The sequence below is a fragment of the Corvus hawaiiensis genome, unplaced genomic scaffold, assembly GCF_020740725.1.
Source record: "Corvus hawaiiensis isolate bCorHaw1 unplaced genomic scaffold, bCorHaw1.pri.cur scaffold_32_ctg1, whole genome shotgun sequence".
NCBI classification, from domain to species: Eukaryota; Metazoa; Chordata; class Aves; order Passeriformes; family Corvidae; genus Corvus; species Corvus hawaiiensis.
In genome coordinates, this window is record NW_025963366.1 from 499,775 (window position 1) to 519,975 (window position 20,201).

The 20,201-nt window shown below is 54.0% G+C and overlaps 1 protein-coding gene across 1 annotated transcript in view; it reads right to left on the minus strand.

Annotated features, from left to right (window-relative positions):
• The window catches only part of LOC125320969 (zinc finger protein 208-like), a 430,705-nt gene that overhangs the window by 188,902 nt on the left and 221,602 nt on the right, over positions 1-20,201 (minus strand). The window contains 3 exon segments of the mRNA XM_048293401.1: positions 3,522-3,524; positions 5,777-6,299; positions 19,273-19,790. Coding sequence (XP_048149358.1) covers positions 3,522-3,524; positions 5,777-6,299; positions 19,273-19,790 — 1,044 coding nt within the window.

Consider the following 20,201-nt stretch of genomic DNA (forward strand, 5'->3'; position numbering starts at 1 on the left):
CCTGGGCCCAGGGCCAGGGAACTGCAGAGACTCTCTGTGTGGACAAGGGCCTTTGGGGACCTGCAGCAAATTGCATCCAGGCACAGTGCTGGAGTTTGAGCCTTACTGGGGATGGGGTCCCTGGCACCCTGCATGTGGAGCAGCTGTGCAGAGCTGGAGCCAGGTGCTCTGTGTGGGCACGGTGGCTGTGGGTGGGACAGGGGGAGGGTCAGGGCAGGACATTTTCCCCTCTGAACTCTGCTCTGGGGCTGGAGGTGAAACTGTTTTGGGGCCTGCGAGGAAAGGGAATGGAGTGGTCTGGCTGTGGGAAGAAGCACACCTGAGCCATTTCCCAAGCCTCAGCCTTGTCTTGGGGTGATCAACATTGCCCAGTGCTCCCCAGTGTCTCCAGTGACTGCAGATCCCAATCAGCTGCCTACCCTTGACTCAAAGTCCTCCCACATTCCTGTTTTCCCTGATTCCGGGGTCCTGGAAGAGGGGTCAGTGCCCAGCCCTATTTTCTCAAAGTGCCTGAGTGGGAATAGGGGCAACTGTGCTGGGACCCAAGAGAGTTTGGGATGGGCTCAGCTCTGGGGTGTCCCACAGGGAAAGCTCTGGGAGGGAAGGGGCAGCAGGAGATGGGGGATCTGGCTGTGGGGGCTGCAGGAGGATGGATTGTGGTGGAGTGGGCGCTGTTCTCACATTGGGATCCAGCTGCCTTTGGCTCCCTGCCCTGCAGGCTGAGAGTTGCCCCTGGCAGCTGGCAGATCCCCTGTCCTGGCAAAGACAGGGATGCAGGACAGCTCTGCAGGACAGCGCTGGGCACCCCTGGCTGCACCTCCACCTTCACACCCTGCAGCCATCCCTGGGAGAGGAGGCATTTGGGCTTTTCACAGGGAGAGGGCTGCATTGGAGGGGATCCTATGGATGTCACCCCAAGACAGGAGACCTCTCAACTCTCCTGACACAACATTTCTGGGTTTCATTTTCTGTCATTCCCTGATCTTATCTCTGCTTCCTGGAGATTTTCCTCCTGGACTTGTTTGCCTGGGCCTGATCTGTCCCTGCCACCACTCACAGACCGCAAATCTCTGTGCACTCTCCTTGACCCTGCAGGAACCTGCCTCTTTGCAGGGCACTGGCTGGGGGCAGTTTCTGTTTGCAGCTTGGAAAAAGAACAGGTCACACTAAGACTGATCACTAAAAATAAGACTTCAGATGTCTCAGGGACTTGTCAAAATTCATAATACCATTTATATATATATCCCCTCCCTGCCATTCCCCAGTAGAACGAAACTGAAAACAAAGTCTCAGGAAATGTCCTCATTTTTATCAAAATCCTTGGCTTGGAAATATTCTGGGACAGATCACAAACCCTCAGCATTGTCAGAGCTTCATGAGCATTTCACTCCCCCTGCACTCGAGATGTTCTGAGCTGTACTCACAGAATCTGTAGGCATTGGGATGTTCCAGCTTCAGGAGATCCCTCCAGGAGCTGCAGCTGCCTTGTCCTGCAGCCAGAGGCTTCCTGAGTCAAGAGCTGGCAATGATTCTGCTCCAGCAACTTCTCAGCACCTTTGCAGCCTTGGCTGAGTTTAAGCCCTGTGTGCCTCTGTGCTGTGCCCGGGCTGGCTGCAGGCAGTGGCCCAGCCCTGCTGGGCTGGGCCCAGGAGCTGCTCCTGGCCACAGCTGTCTCTCTGCAGCGCTGCCGCTTGCCAGGAGCCGCCTCTGTGCCAGGAGCCCGGCCCAGCTCAGCAGCACAGCCACAGCACAAGGACTCTGATGACCCTCTTGGGGCTTGGTGCTGAGGCCCTGAACATCAGTCCCTGAGAGGGAGCTGAAGCAATCTCTCAAGAATTCAAAGTCAATATCAATCTCCAGAGTTTCCTGAAGTTTTAATGGGTCCCACTGAGGAAGACTGAGGATGAGAAAGTGTCCCCAGGTTCCAGTTAGAGCAGAACACTGGAGGCAGTGATGGCAGGTGGGGACAAGCAAAGGAAAGGTGTCTGTGCGGCTGAGGAAACCTGGATGTGTTCCATGACTCCAAAGGGCCATGGCCTGAGCCCCAGCCCCTGGCAAGGCAGATCCTGTCCCTCCCTCAGTGCGCAGGGCTCTTGCCGGGGCACTGGGATGTGGGGATGTGCAGTGCCAAGGGCAGCACCATGGGGCGGCCCCTGCCAGGCCGCTGAGCAGGGACAAGGAGGCCCTGAGGCCCCAGGGCTGCAAGGGTCACTTGTCTCCTGCTGGCCTCAGGGCCAGGGCCAGCAGCCGTGGCCAAAGTGCTGCACAAGTTGGCTCTGTCAGGGCCTTGCAGCTGCTGCCCATCCCTCTGCCCTCTGCAGCCCAGGCTGTCCCACGCTGTCCCTGCCCTGCGCCTCTGTCCCTGCAGGCTGTCCTCTTCCCCCCAGCTGCCCCACCTTGCCGGCCCCTTCCTTTGCTGGCAGCTCTGCGTCCTGCCTGCCTCTGCCTGGGCACACAAAGCCTTGGGCTGCTCCAGACTCCTTCTGGGGGACGTGTTGCAGCACAGCACTTCCCTGGGAGGGAAAGACCTTTCTCCTGGTGTCCAGTCTGGAGCTGCCCAGCTGCCCTTGGTGCCATTATTTCTTTGTCAGGCTGTTTTATACAATGAAGAAAAGCTCCTCCATCTTTGAAACCTCCCTTCAAGCCCTCCCAGGCTACTTCTCTTCTGTCCTCAGTCTCCACAGAACTGAGCCCAGGGCCCTCAGCTTCCACCTGCTGGTTTTGTGTTGAGGCCTCCAAAGCCCATCTTGGGAGATTTTTGGGTTCTCTCTAAGGTCTTTGAAAATGGAAACATAGTGATCGAGGTCCAAGAAAAATGGAGTGTTATTTTTTCCCAAACCTTGCAGTGACAGAACAAAGGGCAATAGCTTTAAACTGAATGAGGGGGAATTTAGATTTGATCTAAGGAGGAAATATTTGACAGTGAGAGTGGCACAGAACTGCAACCCTGCAAGCCAGAGAGCGATGCTCCATCCCAAAATTCTTCAAGGTCAGGAGGTTTGTGCCAACCCCTCCACTCCCCAAGGATGGAATTCCTGTTGTGGGGGTTCTCTGATGTGCTGCGTGACCTCACAAAGCTTCTGGCCAGAATGTCTGCTGGGGGCCAGCCAGGCTGCTGCAGTGGCAGTGACCTCACAGCCATCACCATTCCGGCCCTGTCCCCTGGGCCTGGCTCTCCCCTTTCCTCTCTCCTGGTCTTGTCTCTGCAGGGATGAGTGGTTTTGTGATGAACACCTTGTCCCCAAGATATTCCTGAGACCAATCATTTGTCAGTCAGGCCCATGTCACAGCAGTGACCTCATTTTCAACTCGCTCAACTCCTCATCTCTGCTGGAGCCCACATTGAGCAGCCAAAGCCAGCCCCTGCTCTGGCCTTTCCCTCTGCCCTGCCCCAGGGCCTGACAGAGCCAGGCTGCCGCAGGTGACCTTGAGGTTGTGCAGGGCTCAGGCACAGGGGCTGTGCCAGACTCAGTGCTGAGCTCACACTCTGTGGGGTGGAGCAGAGCCCAGCCAGAAGTCACCCCCTGAAGCAGCAGCTCTGCCATGGTGGCCACTGGGCCGGCTTGGCCAGGGAGGCTTCTGGCCATGCCCTGCAAGGAGCTGCTGCTGCCAAGGTGCCTTTGGTGTCTCAGGCTCTCCCTGGCACAGCTCCCACTCCGGCACTCTGCACTGAGGCCTTCAATGTCTTGGGCTGGCCTGGGGCTTCTCCTGCAGCAGGGTCTGCCCTGGTCATGGCACAGGAAAGGCAGTTCCTGCTGGAGCAGGAGGCTCTGCCTGGAATGGGCTCAAACAGCTCCAACAAGGCCCTGTTTGCAAAGCCCCCAGTGGGGAATGCAGAAGGGAGGTCCCGCTGCTTTTGGGGTGAAGAATGCAGAACCCAGCCTGACTCCTCCATTTCAAAGTTCAACATCCTCAGAGGGAGCTGCAGCTGTGGCAGAGCTGGTAAAATCCCTGGAGAAAGGAACAACCAACCGAGTGACGCCACTGAGAGCTTCTCCAGAGCTGTGGAGTTGGCACAGCCTGGGCACATCTGACTGACAGGGCAGCACGTCAGACTAGAAAAGCCCCGTCCCAAATTTTAATGGCAATGTCTTCTGACATTTCCCTTCTTGGGGGTGGTGGAGATCCCTCCCTGGAGTGGGGACACTCCTCAAGGTCACTGCTCAAGGCCGAGTCACAGAGATTTGCCCACGGTCATTGATCTGGGTGAGTGACATCAATCTCTGCTTAAGGACTGGTTTTGCTTTAATACAAGTGCTTCAAAATTGCATCCTAGAGCACTAGATTGTAATAGTTGTTACAGCTCCTGTACTGTGCAGTAAATAATTCTGATTGAGATCTTTTTCTCTAATCATGAGGGTAATCAATTAGATCTGTATTTATATAAATAGATCTGGTTTGCTATTACTCATCCCGTGGGACAATTTACATAAAGCTTCAATTCCACCTGTCCAATCCTTGCCAAAAAAACATAAACCCTTGCCAAAATCTGGGGCTGGGATTGGATCCGGCCGTTCCCAGGCTCCCCTCACTGAAGGAGTTTAGAAAGCCTGGGGGTCCTGGAGGGATTTGGGGATCTATGGGGAGTGTTTGGGGGTCCCTTCTGCACCTCATGACCCAATGGCAGCTTCTCTAATAAACTTTGCCTGAAGCTCCCACTCTGCCCATGACAGGCACGCTGTGAGTGTCTGTGACATCCCGGTTCTATGGCAGCCTGGGGACTCCTGGATGTCACCATGGAACCCCTGTGAGTGTCCGTCACCTCACGGTTCTTTAGGAGCACGGGGATTTCACCACTGGACTCCTGTCACTGACTGTGACATCCCGGCTCCTTGTCAGCATACAGACACGTCTGTTGTCACCATGGAGCCCCTGTGAGTATGTGTGAGCTCATGGCCCTTTGGAAGAAGACACCCTTTGCATTTCACATGAAACCCCTGTGACCGGGTCTTTAGCAGCCCAGAGACCCCTGAGATGTTACTGTGGAGCCCCTGCGCTTGTCTGTGAGCTCTCAGCTTCTGAGCCAGCTGAAGACAACTGTGATGTCACCGTGGAGTCCCTGTGGCTGTGTGTGACTAATGCATCTTTAGGAGCCTAGAGACCCCTGGGATATCACCGTGGAGCCTCTGTCACTGCCAGTGACCTCGTGGCTCTTTAGCAGCCTGGAGACACTTGGAATGTCACCGTGGAGCCCTTGTGAGTACCTGTGACAGATCAATGCCCCAGCAACATGAAGTCCCCTGGGATGTCACCATGCAATGGCTTTGACTGCCTCTGAGCCCACGGCTTTTTATCATCCCAGGAAAAGCCTGGGATGTCACCACGGAACCCCTTTGACTGCTTGTGCCGTGGTTTAGGAATGATATTCCCCCATTTCATGCTCCTACTAAAACCGTGGCGCCTCTCACTCCCCTACTGCCTCCCATGGAAAGCACAAAAGACAAAGATCCTGGGCTGGGATAAGAACAATTTACTGGGAACAGCAATGAGATAAGGAACAAACAGGAAGGGCAACAATATTGATAACAGAAGGGATAAGACAAAGAAGTTACTTACAGGGAAAACTGCAACACCACCAACCCTGCCGCTGTGTTCACCCAGATGCCTGTGGAAAACCAGAAAAAGGAGATCACCATCCAGGTGTCTTCCCAATGTGGATCACCAGGAATGTGGGTCACCAGCTCTCTTTGCAAAGTGGGTTCTCTGACGGGGAATGAAGTTGGGGCAGCGGACAAAGCTTTTCCTGTGGTTGGGGCGGTCCCAGGGCTTCCTTTACCGGTGGCTCCGTCGGTGTTTAGTCAAGTGAGAGCTCTGGATGAAGCTCTTCCCACACTCAGGACACTTGTAGGGCCTCTCCCCAGTGTGGATGCGCTGATGGGAGACGAGGCTAGAGTTGCGGCAGAAGCCCTTCCCACAGTCGGGGCAGCGGAAGGGCCTCTCATCTGTGTGAACCCGCTGATGCAGGAGGAGAGTGGAGCTGTCCCGACACCTCTTGCCACACTCAGGACACTCGTAGGGCTTCTCCCCGGTGTGGATCCTCTGGTGGTGAATCAGGGCCAAGCTCCTGCTGAACCTCATCCCACATTCCCCACACTTGTAGGGCCGTTCCCCTGTGTGGGTCATCTGGTGGCGGATCAGGCTGGAGCTGACATTGAAGTCCTTCCCACATTCCAAGCACTTGTAGGGCCGTTCCCCGGTATGGATCCTCTCGTGGCGGATCAGGTCAGACTTCCAGCGGAAGCTCTTCCCACATTCACCACACTCATAGGGCTTCTCCGTATCATGAAGCTGCTCATGGACCACTAGGTCTGAGCTCTGGCTGGAGCTCCAGCTGCCATCCCGGCACAGGGTGGGTCTTTCCTCCTTGGAGCACCCTGGGCTGGGTTTGGAGCCCCTCTTTGTGTGGGATCTTTGGGGCTTTTCCTTCCCGTTGGATTCCTGTGATGTGGAGCCACTCAAAACGACCTCTTCCACAAGACTCTGTCGGGGGAATTTGCCCTTCCTGGTCTCCATCCTCAGCTCATTGTCTGGGGGAGGAAGGACAAAGAGAGGATGGGATTTGCTTCCATGTCAGAGGGAAGGGGAAGGAGATCCCCCAGTTCATCTTTGGCAGGATAGCGTCGGCAGCAGGGTTGTCCTGCAGCCAGGGGTGATGCTGGGCTGAGAGATGGAGCAGAAGAGAGGGGGAAAGGGGCAGTGACTTCCGCCTCACCTGTCTGGCTGTCCTGGGGCATCTTCCTCTTCCTCACAGCTTTCTCCTCCATCCGGCCAAGGTTTGGGAATGGGAACTCCTGCAATGGGGAAAAACAAGGTGTGAGCGCATTGGGTTGGGCGTTCCTCCTGCCCAAGTCCATCTCTAGAAGTCACCGGGCCTCTGGTGTCCATAAAAACCTCCAAAACACCAAGATTCAGTTCAAAAGAAGCCTCCTGCGAGTTCCCCCTCTCTGGTCCCTCTACTTTGAGCTTCTGGGGGCTCCCTCGTGTCCCAGCTGCTGGGGGTCCTGAATGTATTGGGTTTCCCCCACCTGCTTGGTCCCCACCCACCCCAGGCTGCCTGGCGTCCCTGGAATTCCAAGGCTCCCCCCACTTTGGTCTCCAAACTTGGAGATCCTTTGTGTCCCTCTTCTCTGGCATCCCCTCACTTAGGAATGCTGGGGGGCTTTGGGAGTCCTGGGGTCCCTTCTCCCCTTATTCTCTGCTTCAGGGAGCCAGGGCTCCAAGGCATCCCCCCTTTCCCACTTGAGGGTCCTGGCAATCCTTGAGGTCCCCCCTCTCTGAGGTCTCCACTTCAGGGTGCAGGCAATCACAGGGTTCACCCTCTCCACATTCCCTCTCCTCCAGATTGCTGGGGTTCCCCCAGTCCCGATATTGTTCCTCTCTGCTCTCCTCCCTCTGTGGGTCCCAAGGTGCCCCTGCTCTGGCTCTTCTGGGGGGTCCCACAACCCCCTGGCTCTGGGCTGAAAGCAGCAGTGCCTGACCCAGGAAGGCCAACTCTCACTGCGGGGTAGGGACCTGGCATCCCCCCGCCCACCTTGGGGGCTCTGCTGGCAGCAGCTACCAGGACTGCCAGAAAAACCCTTCCTGGGGACACCCCAGCATCCCCCAGAGGCTCTTTTCACCTCAGCTTTGGAGTCCTGCAAGCTCCAAACAGCCCCTCCCAAAAAACACTGTGCTGCTTTTAAGGGAAACTGGCAGGAGAAATGAACCCGCCTCAACCACCTCAAGAGAGAGTTCCGGTCAGGCTCACAATTCATTAAAGAGATTACAATAAACACAGCAATCAAGAGAAAACTGGTTTAAGCCACAAAGACTGAGTACAACCTGGCACCGTGCTGGTCAGAGTGATGGTGGAGATCCTACCACGTGGTGGTCACAGTCTTGTCAAAAGTGCTGGTCCTGTGGAAGTTCTGCTCCTCCTCTGGATCCCTTGAGCAGCAGTGGTTTCCTAGTTCCCCCAAGCCAGGTTTTATATGCTCAGGTTCAGGTGGAAATGCTCAGTACCTCCCCCAGGTCAGGGAGGTTCACAATGGAATGATGTCATTCTCTGAGTCACAGGATATTTTGGGAGTCCTTGATTGTCTAAGTCCTTGCAGCTGCCCATTCTGCTGGTGGATAATGACCAATTAGCAGAGAAGTCCCCTCAGGCTGGGTGTGACTGCTGGTTGTTGTGGGTTTGTTTTTCTTTTCAGGAATTTTGTCCCATCTGAAAGGAAGAGGCAGTGAGGGCAGGGGGTTGCCCAGGAGACAATCAGGGGCAATTAGGAAACAAAAGAAATGGCCACGCCTCCTCACATACCATGGTGATGGCTCAGCCAGAGAAACCAGAGTTTGGAAGTGGTGGCTGGGGAGTGAGCTCTCTGGCTGGGGGGTTGGTTCTCAGCAATGGCAGAGATCCCATGAGAGGTTGGGGGCAAACCGAGACTTTGCTGATGTGTGGGGTCTGGGCTCTGCCCCCTTTGCTCGACAATCGGAGGCACAGCGGTCACCTGTGGTGCTCGCAGTGGGTGCCTGTCCTTACCAAGATGGGGCTGCACTGTGCCTTGCTCTTGGCGTCTGCCCCCTTGTTTTACTGCTTCTCCTGGCTGCCAACACCAACTGCTGCTCAATCAGATCTGCTGCCTTCACCACTTCTGCCAGCTGCCGGTGAGTGACGCTGAGGTCCAGTGCTGCCTGATCGGACCTGCCTGCCTTTGCTGTTTGCTGCCCGCTGCCGGGGTTGGTGCTGAGACACATTGCTGTCCCGTGAGGCTGCAAAAGGAGAGCTGTCCCCTGTGCCCTCTTGCCCCAGCTGCCACTGCCAGCTGGAGAGGCTGCTGCATGGAGTTACCGAGGAAGCTGCCGCTGCTGCATCGCGTGAGCAAGAATGCTGAGAAGCGTGGAAGAAAGCTGATTACACAGGATCTGAAAACAGGAAAGGCGTCCTGTTTGTCAGGCTGCAAGCCTTCAGAAAAGAATGACAAACTGTCAAGACAACAGATTTATTAGGGGACTGTAACCGGTTTTTGAGCGAGCAGCTAAAACAGTTTCTCACACTCAAAAGTATGAACGCTCTCTAACTTTACAATAAACCCAATTCACTTACACCTACCTTGTGTCTCTCGCATCCTTACATCACAATACCCAACCCGTCATCCTTCATGCTCAAGTACAAGATGGCATCACAGGTACCTGCAGGTAAGTGCAGCCATTCCGTGAGGGTTGATCAAACTTTTAGGTCAAGGGCCTTGAGGAACCCTGCTTTCAGCTCTGAATGGTCAGCCAGGTAGGTCACTTGAGGAATGGTATATGTTTTTGGGCTATCCATTTTTTGATTCCTAGAGTTTGAAGAGGGACTTTACCAATTCACTGTAACCAGAATGTGAGTTTTGTAGATAGGATGCATTTTGCTACACCAATCCAAGGGTCAATCTGCAGGCCCAGATCTTTTTCAGAGTCACCGGGGCCAGTCATGTTCAGGACTGTGCCGGTGATGGTCCAAGCAGTGCAGTTGTTGATGCTAGAAGAGTCCTTTGTTTGCTTGATGGAAAAGCCGTGGCACTCTTCCCCTTGTGTTTTGAGACCGGGGAGATTGCAGAAGGTCTCTAATATCTTGATGTTCTGCTTCATGTTTTCCCAGGAATCGCTCAATAAGACCAGATCGTCTGCAAATGCCATCGCTGTGACGCTGTTCATTCCCCAGTGGTACCCTCTGCCACTCTCTTCCAGCTTGCAAAAGGCAACATTGGGTTGCCCTGTTTGACTCACACCTGGATCTGGATGTGGTCTCTCTGTGTTTTCTTTGTGGTGATATATGTACGGATGTTCTCATACATATTGCTCACCAAGCTGATGACATGAGGCTCCACTTCCCTTTGCTGCAGACCATGTAGGATGTGCTGGTGGCTGACGGTGTCAAAAGCCTTAGTGATGTCCACAAATACAACCCCCAGCGGTTTGTGATATTTTTTGGCAGACCGAATTACTGTTTGCAGGAGTTTCACATTTTCAGAGCATCCTGCCATTCTTATAAAGCCTCTTTGCCTTGGGTTGAGGGAGCATGCTTTAGTCGACCTTGCTGTTAATATTCTGGAGAACAGTCTTAACAGGATGGAGCCAATCATGATGGGTCTCCAGTTATTAATGTCTTGGAAATGTTCTGGTTTGGTTGACTTTGGTGTTAATACAGTCCTGCATCCCCTCACCATGTCCGAGATTTTACCTGATGTTAACCAAAGGTTGAATATCTCCATGGTCTGGGAAAACTCAGGGTCTGTCTTCTCGAGGTCCTTTAGGGTAATCCCGTCTGGACCAGGAGCTCAGCTTTTGCTCATCTCCTGCACACTCTTCTCAGTTTCTTTGGCTGTAATTAAGTCCCTGGAAGCGCTATTGTCAGCTTTCCCATTGAATTTGCAAGTTCCCAAGGCTCTTAAACTTTCCAGGTGTTTCCCATCTGTCTTTAAATGCCACACAAATTTCACTGGGTAGAATTTTGCAGGACAGGCATTCAATGTCATGCAGAGTAATCTTGGCTGATTTCCCCCAATCTAGATGGAATAGGTGCTGGAAGTGCACCTCTCCTGATTGCTCTCTTAGTCAGCCACTTCTGGCAAGGTCTTCAGGAGTTTTCTTCCTGGGTCCCTGCTTTGTTCTTATCTCGGGCTGCTGTTCTTATCTCGGGCTGATGTTCTTATCTGGCTTATCATATTGAGGCATCTGAAGCAGCCCTGGGCTGACTCATTGACCAGTGATGTCATCTGCTGGCCATTAAGTACCTGCTTGAATGCCCATGGGAAGGAGTTGAGTTTCCCAGCTGAAAGACTTTGACTGAAAGTTCTCTGATAATGGGCCCGCAGCTGCCCCTCCCTCTGCTGGTTGATGTTCCCAGCTGTTCCTCCTCATTATCTGGCCAATGACTCATCCCAGCTGCTGTTCCCATGCCCACAGCTGGTTCCCTGGGCAGCAATCTCCTCTTATCACTCATCTGCTTCCCTGTCTTGGACAGAATGTGTTTGGCAATGAGTTTACTGATGGTTTTGTTTCCCCAAAACTGAGCCTTCAACCTTATCAGCAGATGCTCTTCCTCCTTAGACCAACACCTTTTGTGGGCGAAACATGGATTTAAAAGAAACATGAAGAGTTTAGTTATAGGCTAGCTGTGTTGCAATTAGTTAGAAGAGGAAGGAATTTGGGCCCAGCTAGAGTTAATTAAAATGGTTAAGAGAGCTGGGCCTGAAACAGTTTTCAAGATGTTAGGAATTGCTTATGGAATAATTGCTGATCTGTCATTTGTATGTTTGCTTAGCTGTGCTTAGAATGAGGAACAGAAACATTGATAAGTTGGTCTGGGCAACAGGAACAATTACCAATTTCCTCCCTCTGTGGGAACCTATTCAAAAGTCACGCAAGAGGAAACTTAGAGATGTGGGTGGGGATGTTGCTGGCAGGTTGTTCTCCAGCTCAGGAGGCAATGTTTCCAATGTTCCTTCCCTCTCCTTGCTGCTTTTTCCCCCGTTGTTTAGTACAAAAAGTCTCGGGAGACAGCTGTCTTCTTCCACACTTGGTTGAGGTTTAAGATGTTCTTACACCTCCCATAGCCTGGGAAAACCCTCCCAAACCGTGGAAAAACAAACACACTCCTTAGTGTCAAACACACCCGATGTGTAAACCTCCAGTGTCAGCAGTTCAAATGCATTTTCTGCCAAGTTAGGGAGGCCAGATGGTAAATTTAGAGAGCACAGGTAGGCCCTGTTTTTACACAAGGAATCTAGATTAAAAGTTTTAGATGCCAGGTCCACCCAATCAAAATGGGAAGTTTGGGTGCCGGTCAATGCCTGGTACAGGTTTATCGATGGACACATTTTAGGGATCCGGATAGTTAAAGTGTCCAAAATTTTAGGAGAGGAGGAATAAGATCGGCAGTAGACCCCTCAATAAATTACCAAATCTTGCCAGGCACAAATCCCTGGGCTGGAATTCGGGGAAAAAGCTGCACGGTCCTTACATAAAATTTGTTTAACAGTTTAGCAGGAGATTGTTGACTGGAGATTCCAATGGTACCATGCCGGGGCAGAAGTCGGCTTCGTTACACTTCAAAGGGCATACAGTGGTACCATGAGGAGGAGTGACCTTTGCAGCAGTGCCCACTTCGTAACAGGTATCTCCTCAGAAGATGGTAGTTACGCTGGCCGCTTACTCGCGCTTCATTGAATTTCTTCACTTTGACATTCAGAGCACTGGGCAGAAATCACATGGCGTCAACACCCGCCTCGGGCCTTCGCGATGCTTTGTTTTAATTAAACAGTCGGATTCCCCTGGTCCGCACCAGTTCTAAGCTGGCTGCTTGGCGCCGGCCGAGGCAGGGCGCCGGCCTGGAGACCCCATCCGGGGACCCTCTGCTGAGCAATTGGACCAGGTGGGGAAAACCATGTCCTGTCCCCCTCCAGTGGCATGAGGAGATGATGATCATCCCTGGAGGAATTGCCTGATCCCCTGTGAGCCCTGGGCCTTTTTCCTCAAATGCTCAATAAACCTCTGCAGCAAATTTACACTCCGTGTCCATGTGACTGCATCCGTGTGTGCTTTCCAAAGGAAATTCCCCCAAATCTCCAAGAAGGTTATCCCCGAGGTGTTGTCCTGTCCCCGTGACCATCTGCACATCCCATCACTGTCTCACTGTCACCTCCACACATCTCTGAGCCTGCTGGCACCTCCCAGGTTTGCTCTGAACTCCTCCCTCCTGTTCCCCACCACCAGGAATGACCATGGGAGCTCAGACCAGGAGCACCCAGGCTAGGGATGGATAAGAAGCACCTGGCAGAGGTGGGAGGAATCCCCCATTTCAGGGGGGTTGTGGGGTGCAAGGGGGGCAGCTGAGTCCCCTCCCAGATCCAGGGCTACAAACTGGGGACAAGATGCCTCAAGTGCCTCAGCTGAATCGTTTCCCTCAGCCCTTGGCCCGGCAAGTCTCTGGCTGCAGCACAACCTCTGCAGGAGATTTTCCAATGGGAAGACAAAAGGAAGGAATTGGTCCTTCCCTCTCCCTCAGCCTTCCTCCTTGTGCTGATCTTCTTGTCATCCCTTAGCAAAACCAACCAAAACTCATCTGCAGTGAGGTGTTTCCGAGGGTCCGTTCCCAAACAGGGCCACAGGAGGGTTTTCTGCCAGGGCAGAAGTGGGATTTGGTCAGACAGTTTAAAACATGACCATTTCTAAATGCTGGAAATCCAAAGGCTACAAAAAGGAAGTCTGCAGTTGGAATGGTCCATTATTCTCCCTCTTCCCGCTGCTCAGCTGGCCAAGCCCAACTCCAGAGGAGCAGATCATGGAAAGCAGAGCTGCAGGGAGTGTTGGAGACTCATTCCCAGAGAGAGAGGGAGAAAGAGTGAAATAGGGACAAGAATTCCAATTGTTTTCTTGATCATAACCGCCACAAACAGCTCTGTACTCAGTGTGCAACATCCCGATGCTGAGGCACGTTCCTGGTTTTTCACCACAAATTGCATCATTTTGGAAACTGTCCCTGGATTACAACAAAACCACAGGCCAAAAATTGACTCCGTTTGCTTCCTACATCAGAAATCATTAAACCTCTACCAAGATGCGTTTCCCTGCAGCAGAAAAGGCCACTTGATTCCTTTTGTGCTGACTTTCTCCTGAGTTCACGACTTCAGATCAACTGAAAGTGTCCCGCTACCACCAAAGGTGGCCGCCAACAACCAGGATCCAACCCCCGAGTCACCATCAAACGCGCTGGATCTGCGCCTTCCGCAGCCCAGCATCAATTCCTGCCGCTGCCCCCTGCTCTGGGTCAGCCTGACAGGCATGGTTCTGGTGTGTGGGGCCAGCTCCCACAGGACACAGCGCTCAGACCCGCTCTGTGTCCCGCAGCTTGGGCATCTCAGGTGCTGCTCCACAGCTGTGGGGCCTTTCCCACTCTTTTTCCACCAAGGTTCCACCGCTGCTGCACTGAATCACAGAATCCCAGAATTAACCAGCTTGGAAAAGATCTGTGAGATCATCCAACACCACCTTGTCACCAGACCATGGCAGTGAGTGCCACATCCAGTCTTTCCTTAAATACCTCCAGGGACGGTGACTCCACCACCTCCCTGCGCAGCCCATTCCAATGCCCAATCACCCTTGCTGTGAAGAAACTCTTTCTAATCTCCAGCCTAAACCTCCTCTGCTGCAGCTCAAGGCTGTGTCCTCTTGTCCTGTCTCTGGTCCCTGGGAGAAGAGACCGAGCCCCACCTGGCTGCCCCCTCCTGTCAGGGAGTTGTAGAGAGTGAGAAGGTCCCCCCTGAGCCTCCTCTTCTCCAGGATAAACAACCCCAGCTCCCTCAGCCGCTCCTCACGGGACTTGCATTCCACCGCTGTTCCACTGTTGCTCCGTGGCTGCTGCTGCTGCTGCTGTTCCAGCGCAGCTGCAAAACCTCCCCTGGTGCTGCTCCCACTCCAGTGCTGCTCGTCTGTGACACTGTGGGGCCTCCTGGAACCGTGGGGACATTGTGACACCGCGGGGACACGTGGAAGCAAAGGAACCCTGTGCCACTCCAGGATCTTGTGGAATCCACAGGCCCTGGGGCACTGTGGGGCCTCATGGAACCAGGGATCCATTGTGATCCCTGAGGGCCTCGTGGTTCCCAGGGAGCCTTGTGACACTGTGGGGCCTCATGGAACCAAAGAGACCCTGGGACAATGTGAGACCTGATGGCAGAAAGGGGGGAACCTGTAACAATGTGGGGCCTCATGGAGCCAAGGCAACCCTGACACAATGTGGGACCTCGCAGCAGAAAGGGGACTCTGTAACAGTGTGGGGCCTCGCTGAACCAAGGACCATTGTGACACCACAAGGGCTCATGGCACCAGAGGGACCCTGTGACACCGTGCGACCTCGTGGCCCAAAGGAGAACCTGTGACACTGTGGGGCCTCAGGGAATCAAGGGGTCTCAGAGACACGGTGGGGGCTCCTGGTTCTCAGTCTCTTCTGACACTTGTCTCCATCTACACAGAAGCCAAACAGGGCAGCCTGAGCCTCTGCATCCAGAATATTCCTGTCTCCATGGCAGGATGCTCCTGCTCCCAGTGGTGCTGTGTGTTCCCTCTGCTCCCTGGGGGAATTGCATCCTACAAGAGACACAGCGACCACTCCGGTAGCCGACACCACAGGGCAGGGCCTCCTTCTGGGTGGCAGCAGAGACATCTTTCACTCCATCAGAATGCTCAGAGCCCCGTCCAATGTGGTCTGGAATGTTTCCAGGCACGGGGCATCCACCAGCTCACTGGGAAATCTGTGCCAGTGTTTCACCACTCTCAGCATCAAGAATTTTCCGTTATCTCTGCTCTGAACCCACTCTCTTTTTAGTTGAAAACAATCTCCCCTTGTCCCCCTGACAAAGGCCCTCCGGAAACATTTCTCCACATGTTTCCGAGGAGGTGCTTTGAAGTCTGAAAGGTCACACTGGGGTGTCCCCACAGCCTTTTCTGCTCCAGACTGAACAGGTCCAACTGTCCCAGCCTGTCTCTGTCACAGAGCTGCCCCAGCCCTCCGAGCATCTTGGTGGTCTCCTCTGGAAGTGCTCCATGAGCTCCGAGTCTTTCCTGTGCTGAGGACCCTCTTGTCAATTGTTTTTGCAGAAGACGCAGCATGGGGCGGCCCCTGCCAGGCCGCTGAGCAGGGACAAGGAGGCCCTGAGGCCCCAGGGCTGCAAGGGTCACTTGTCTCCTGCTGGCCTCAGGGCCAGGGCCAGCAGCCGTGGCCAAAGTGCTGCACAAGTTGGCTCTGTCAGGGCCTTGCAGCTGCTGCCCATCCCTCTGCCCTCTGCAGCCCAGGCTGTCCCACGCTGTCCCTGCCCTGCGCCTCTGTCCCTGCAGGCTGTCCTCTTCCCGCCAGCTGCCCCACCTTGCCGGCCCCTTCCTTTGCTGGCAGCTCTGCGTCCTGCCTGCCTCTGCCTGGGCACACAAAGCCTTGGGCTGCTCCAGACTCCTTCTGGGGGACGTGTTGCAGCACAGCACTTCCCTGGGAGGGAAAGACTTTTCTCCTGGTGTCCAGTCTGGAGCTGCCCAGCTGCCCTTGGTGCCATTATTTCTTTGTCAGGCTGTTTTATACAATGAAGAAAAGCTCCTCCATCTTTGAAACCTCCCTTCAAGCCCTCCCAGGCTACTTCTCTTCTGTCCTCAGTCTCCACAGAACTGAGCCCAGGGCCCTCAGCTTCCACCTGCTGGTTTTGTGTTGAGGCTTCCAAAGCCCATCTTGGGAGATTTTTGGGTTCTCTCTAAGGTCTTTGAAAATGGAAACATAGTGATTGAGGTCCAAGATAAATGGAGTGTTATTTTTTCCCAAACCTTGCAGTGACAGAACAAGGGGCAATAGCTTTAAACTGAATGAGGGGGAATTTAGATTTGATCTAAGGAGGGAATATTTGACAGTGAGAGTGGCACAGAACTGCAGCTGTGCAAGGCAGAGAACGATGCTCCATCCCAAAATTCTTCAAGGTCAGGAGGTTTGTGCCAACCCCTCCACTCCCCAAGGATGGAATTCCTGTTGTGGGGGTTCTCTGATGTGCTGCGTGACCTCACAAAGCTTCTGGCCAGAATGTCTGCTGGGGGCCAGCCAGGCTGCTGCAGTGGCAGTGACCTCACAGCCATCACCATTCCGGCCCTGTCCCCTGGGCCTGGCTCTCCCCTTTCCTCTCTCCTGGTCTTGTCTCTGCAGGGATGAGTGGTTTTGTGATGAACACCTTGTCCCCAAGATATTCCTGAGACCAATCATTTGTCAGTCAGGCCCATGTCACAGCAGTGACCTCATTTTCAACTCGCTCAACTCCTCATCTCTGCTGGAGCCCACATTGAGCAGCCAAAGCCAGCCCCTGCTCTGGCCTTTCCCTCTGCCCTGCCCCAGGGCCTGACAGAGCCAGGCTGCCGCAGGTGACCTTGAGGTTGTGCAGGGCTCAGGCACAGGGGCTGTGCCAGACTCAGTGCTGAGCTCACACTCTGTGGGGTGGAGCAGAGCCCAGCCAGAATCACCCCCTGAAGGAGCAGCTCTGCAGTGGTGGGCACTGGGCCGGCTTGGCCAGGGAGGCTTCTGGCCATGCCCTGCAAGGAGCTGCTGCTGCCAAGGTGCCTTTGGTGTCTCAGGCTCTCCCTGGCACAGCTCCCACTCCGGCACTCTGCACTGAGGCCTTCAATGTCTTGGGCTGGCCTGGGGCTCCTCCTGCAGCAGGGTCTGCCCTGGTCATGGCACAGGAAAGGCAGTTCCTGCTGGAGCAGGAGGCTCTGCCTGGAATGGGCTCAAACAGCTCCAACAAGGCCCTGTTTGCAGAGCCCCCAGTGGGGAATGCAGAAGGGAGGTCCCGCTGCTTTTGGGGTGAAGAATGCAGAACCCAGCCTGACTCCTCCATTTCAAAGTTCAACATCCTAAGAGGGAGCTGCAGCTGTGGCAGAGCTGGTAAAATCCCTGGAGAAAGGAACAACCAACCAAGTGACGCCACTGAGAGCTTCTCCAGAGCTGTGGAGTTGGCACAGCCTGGGCACATCTGACTGACAGGGCAGCACGTCAGACTAGAAAAGCCCCGTCCCAAATTTTAATGGTAACGTCTTCTGACATTTCCCTTCTTGGGGGTGGTGGAGATCCCTCCCTGGAGTGGGGACACTCCTCAAGGTCACTGCTCAAGGCCGAGTCACAGAGATTTGCCCACGGTCATTGATCTGGGTGAGTGACATCAATCTCTGCTTAAGGACTGGTTTTGCTTTAATACAAGTGCTTCAAAATTGCGTCCTAGAGCACTAGATTGTAATAGTTGTTACAGCTCCTATACTGTGCAGTACATAATTCTGATTGAGATCTTTTTCTCTAATCATGAGGGTAATCAATTAGATCTGTATTTATATAAATAGATCTGATTTGCTATTACTCATCCCGTGGGACAATTTGCATAAAGCTTCAATTCCACCTGTCTAATCCTTGCCAAAAAAACCATAAACCCTTGCCAAAATCTGGGGCTGGGATTGGATCCGGCCGTTCCCAGGCTCCCCTCACTGAAGGAGTTTAGAAAGCCTGGGGGTCCTGGAGGGATTTGGGGATCTATGGGGAGTGTTTGGGGGTCCCTTCTGCACCTCATGACCCAATGGCAGCTTCTCTAATAAACATCACCTGAAGCTCCCACTCTGCCCATGGCAGGAACGTGTCTGTGACATCCCGGCTCTAGGGCAGCCTGGGGACTCCTGGATGTCACCATGGAACCCCTGTGAGTGTCCGTCACCTCACGGTTCTTTAGGAGCACGGGGATTTCACCACTGGACTCCTGTCACTGACTGCGACATCCCGGCTCCTTGTCAGCATACAGACACGTCTGTTGTCACCATGGAGCCCCTGTGAGTATGTGTGAGCTCATGGCCCTTTGGAAGAAGACACCCTTTGCATTTCACATGAAGCCCCTGTGACCGGGTCTTTAGCAGCCCAGAGACCCCTGAGATGTTACTGTGGAGCCCCTGCGCTTGTCTGTGAGCTCTCAGCTTCTGAGCCGGCTGAAGACAACTGTGATGTCACCGTGGAGTCCCCGTGGCTGTGTGCGACTAATGCATCTTTAGGAGCCTAGAGACCCCTAGGATATCACCGTGGAGCCTCTGTCACTGCCAGTGACCTCGTGGCTCTTTAGCAGCCTGGAGACACTTGGAATGTCACCGTGGAGCCCTTGTGAGTACCTGTGACAGATCAATGCCCCAGCAACATGAAGTCCCCTGGGATGTCACCATGCAATGGCTTTGACTGCCTCTGACCCCACGGCTTTTTATCATCCCAGGAAAAGCCTGGGATGTCACCACGGAACCCCTTTGACTGCTTGTGCCGTGGTTTAGGAATGATATTCCCCCATTTCATGCTCCTACTAAAACCGCGGCGCCTCTCACTCCCCTACTGCCTCCCATGGAAAGCACAAAAGACAAAGATCCTGGGCTGGGATAAGAACAATTTACTGGGAACAGCAATGAGATAAGGAACAAACAGGAAGGGCAACAATATTGATAACAGAAGGGATAAGACAAAGAAGTTACTTACAGGGAAAACTGCAACACCACCAACCCTGCCGCTGTGTTCACCCAGATGCCTGTGGAAAACCAGAAAAAGGAGATCACCATCCAGGTGTCTTCCCAATGTGGATCACCAGGAATGTGGGTCACCAGCTCTCTTTGCAAAGTGGGTTCTCTGACGGGGAATGAAGTTGGGGCAGCGGACAAAGCTTTTCCTGTGGTTGGGGCGGTCCCAGGGCTTCCTTTACCGGTGGCTCCGTCGGTGTTTAGTCAAGTGAGAGCTCTGGATGAAGCTCTTCCCACACTCAGGACACTTGTAGGGCCTCTCCCCAGTGTGGATGCGCTGATGGGGGACGAGGCTAGAGTTGCAGCAGAAGCCCTTCCCACAGTCGGGGCAGCGGAAGGGCCTCTCATCTGTGTGAACCCGCTGATGCAGGAGGAGAGTGGAGCTGTCCCGACACCTCTTGCCACACTCAGGACACTCGTAGGGCTTCTCCCCGGTGTGGATCCTCTGGTGGTGAATCAGGGCCAAGCTCCTGCTGAACCTCTTCCCACATTCCCCACACTTGTAGGGCCGTTCCCCTGTGTGGGTCATCTGGTGGCGGATCAGGCTGGAGCTGACATTGAAGTCCTTCCCACATTCCAAGCACTTGTAGGGCCGTTCCCCGGTATGGATCCTCTCGTGGCGGATCAGGTCAGACTTCCAGCGGAAGCTCTTCCCACATTCACCACACTCATAGGGCTTCTCCGTATCATGAAGCTGCTCATGGACCACTAGGTCTGAGCTCTGGCTGGAGCTGCAGCTGCCATCCCGGCACAGGGTGGGTCTTTCCTCCTTGGAGCACCCTGGCCTGGGTTTGGAGCCCCTCTTTGTGTGGGATCTTTGGGGCTTTTCCTTCCCGTTGGATTCCTGTGATGTGGAGCCACTCAAAACGACCTCTTCCACAAGACTCTGTCGGGGGAATTTGCCCTTCCTGGTCTCCATCCTCAGCTCATTGTCTGGGGGAGGAAGGACAAAGAGAGGATGGGATTTGCTTCCATGTCAGAGGGAAGGGGAAGGAGATCCCCCAGTTCATCTTTGGCAGGATAGCGTCGGCAGCAGGGTTGTCCTGCAGCCAGGGGTGATGCTGGGCTGAGAGATGGAGCAGAAGAGAGGGGGAAAGGGGCAGTGACTTCCGCCTCACCTGTCTGGCTGT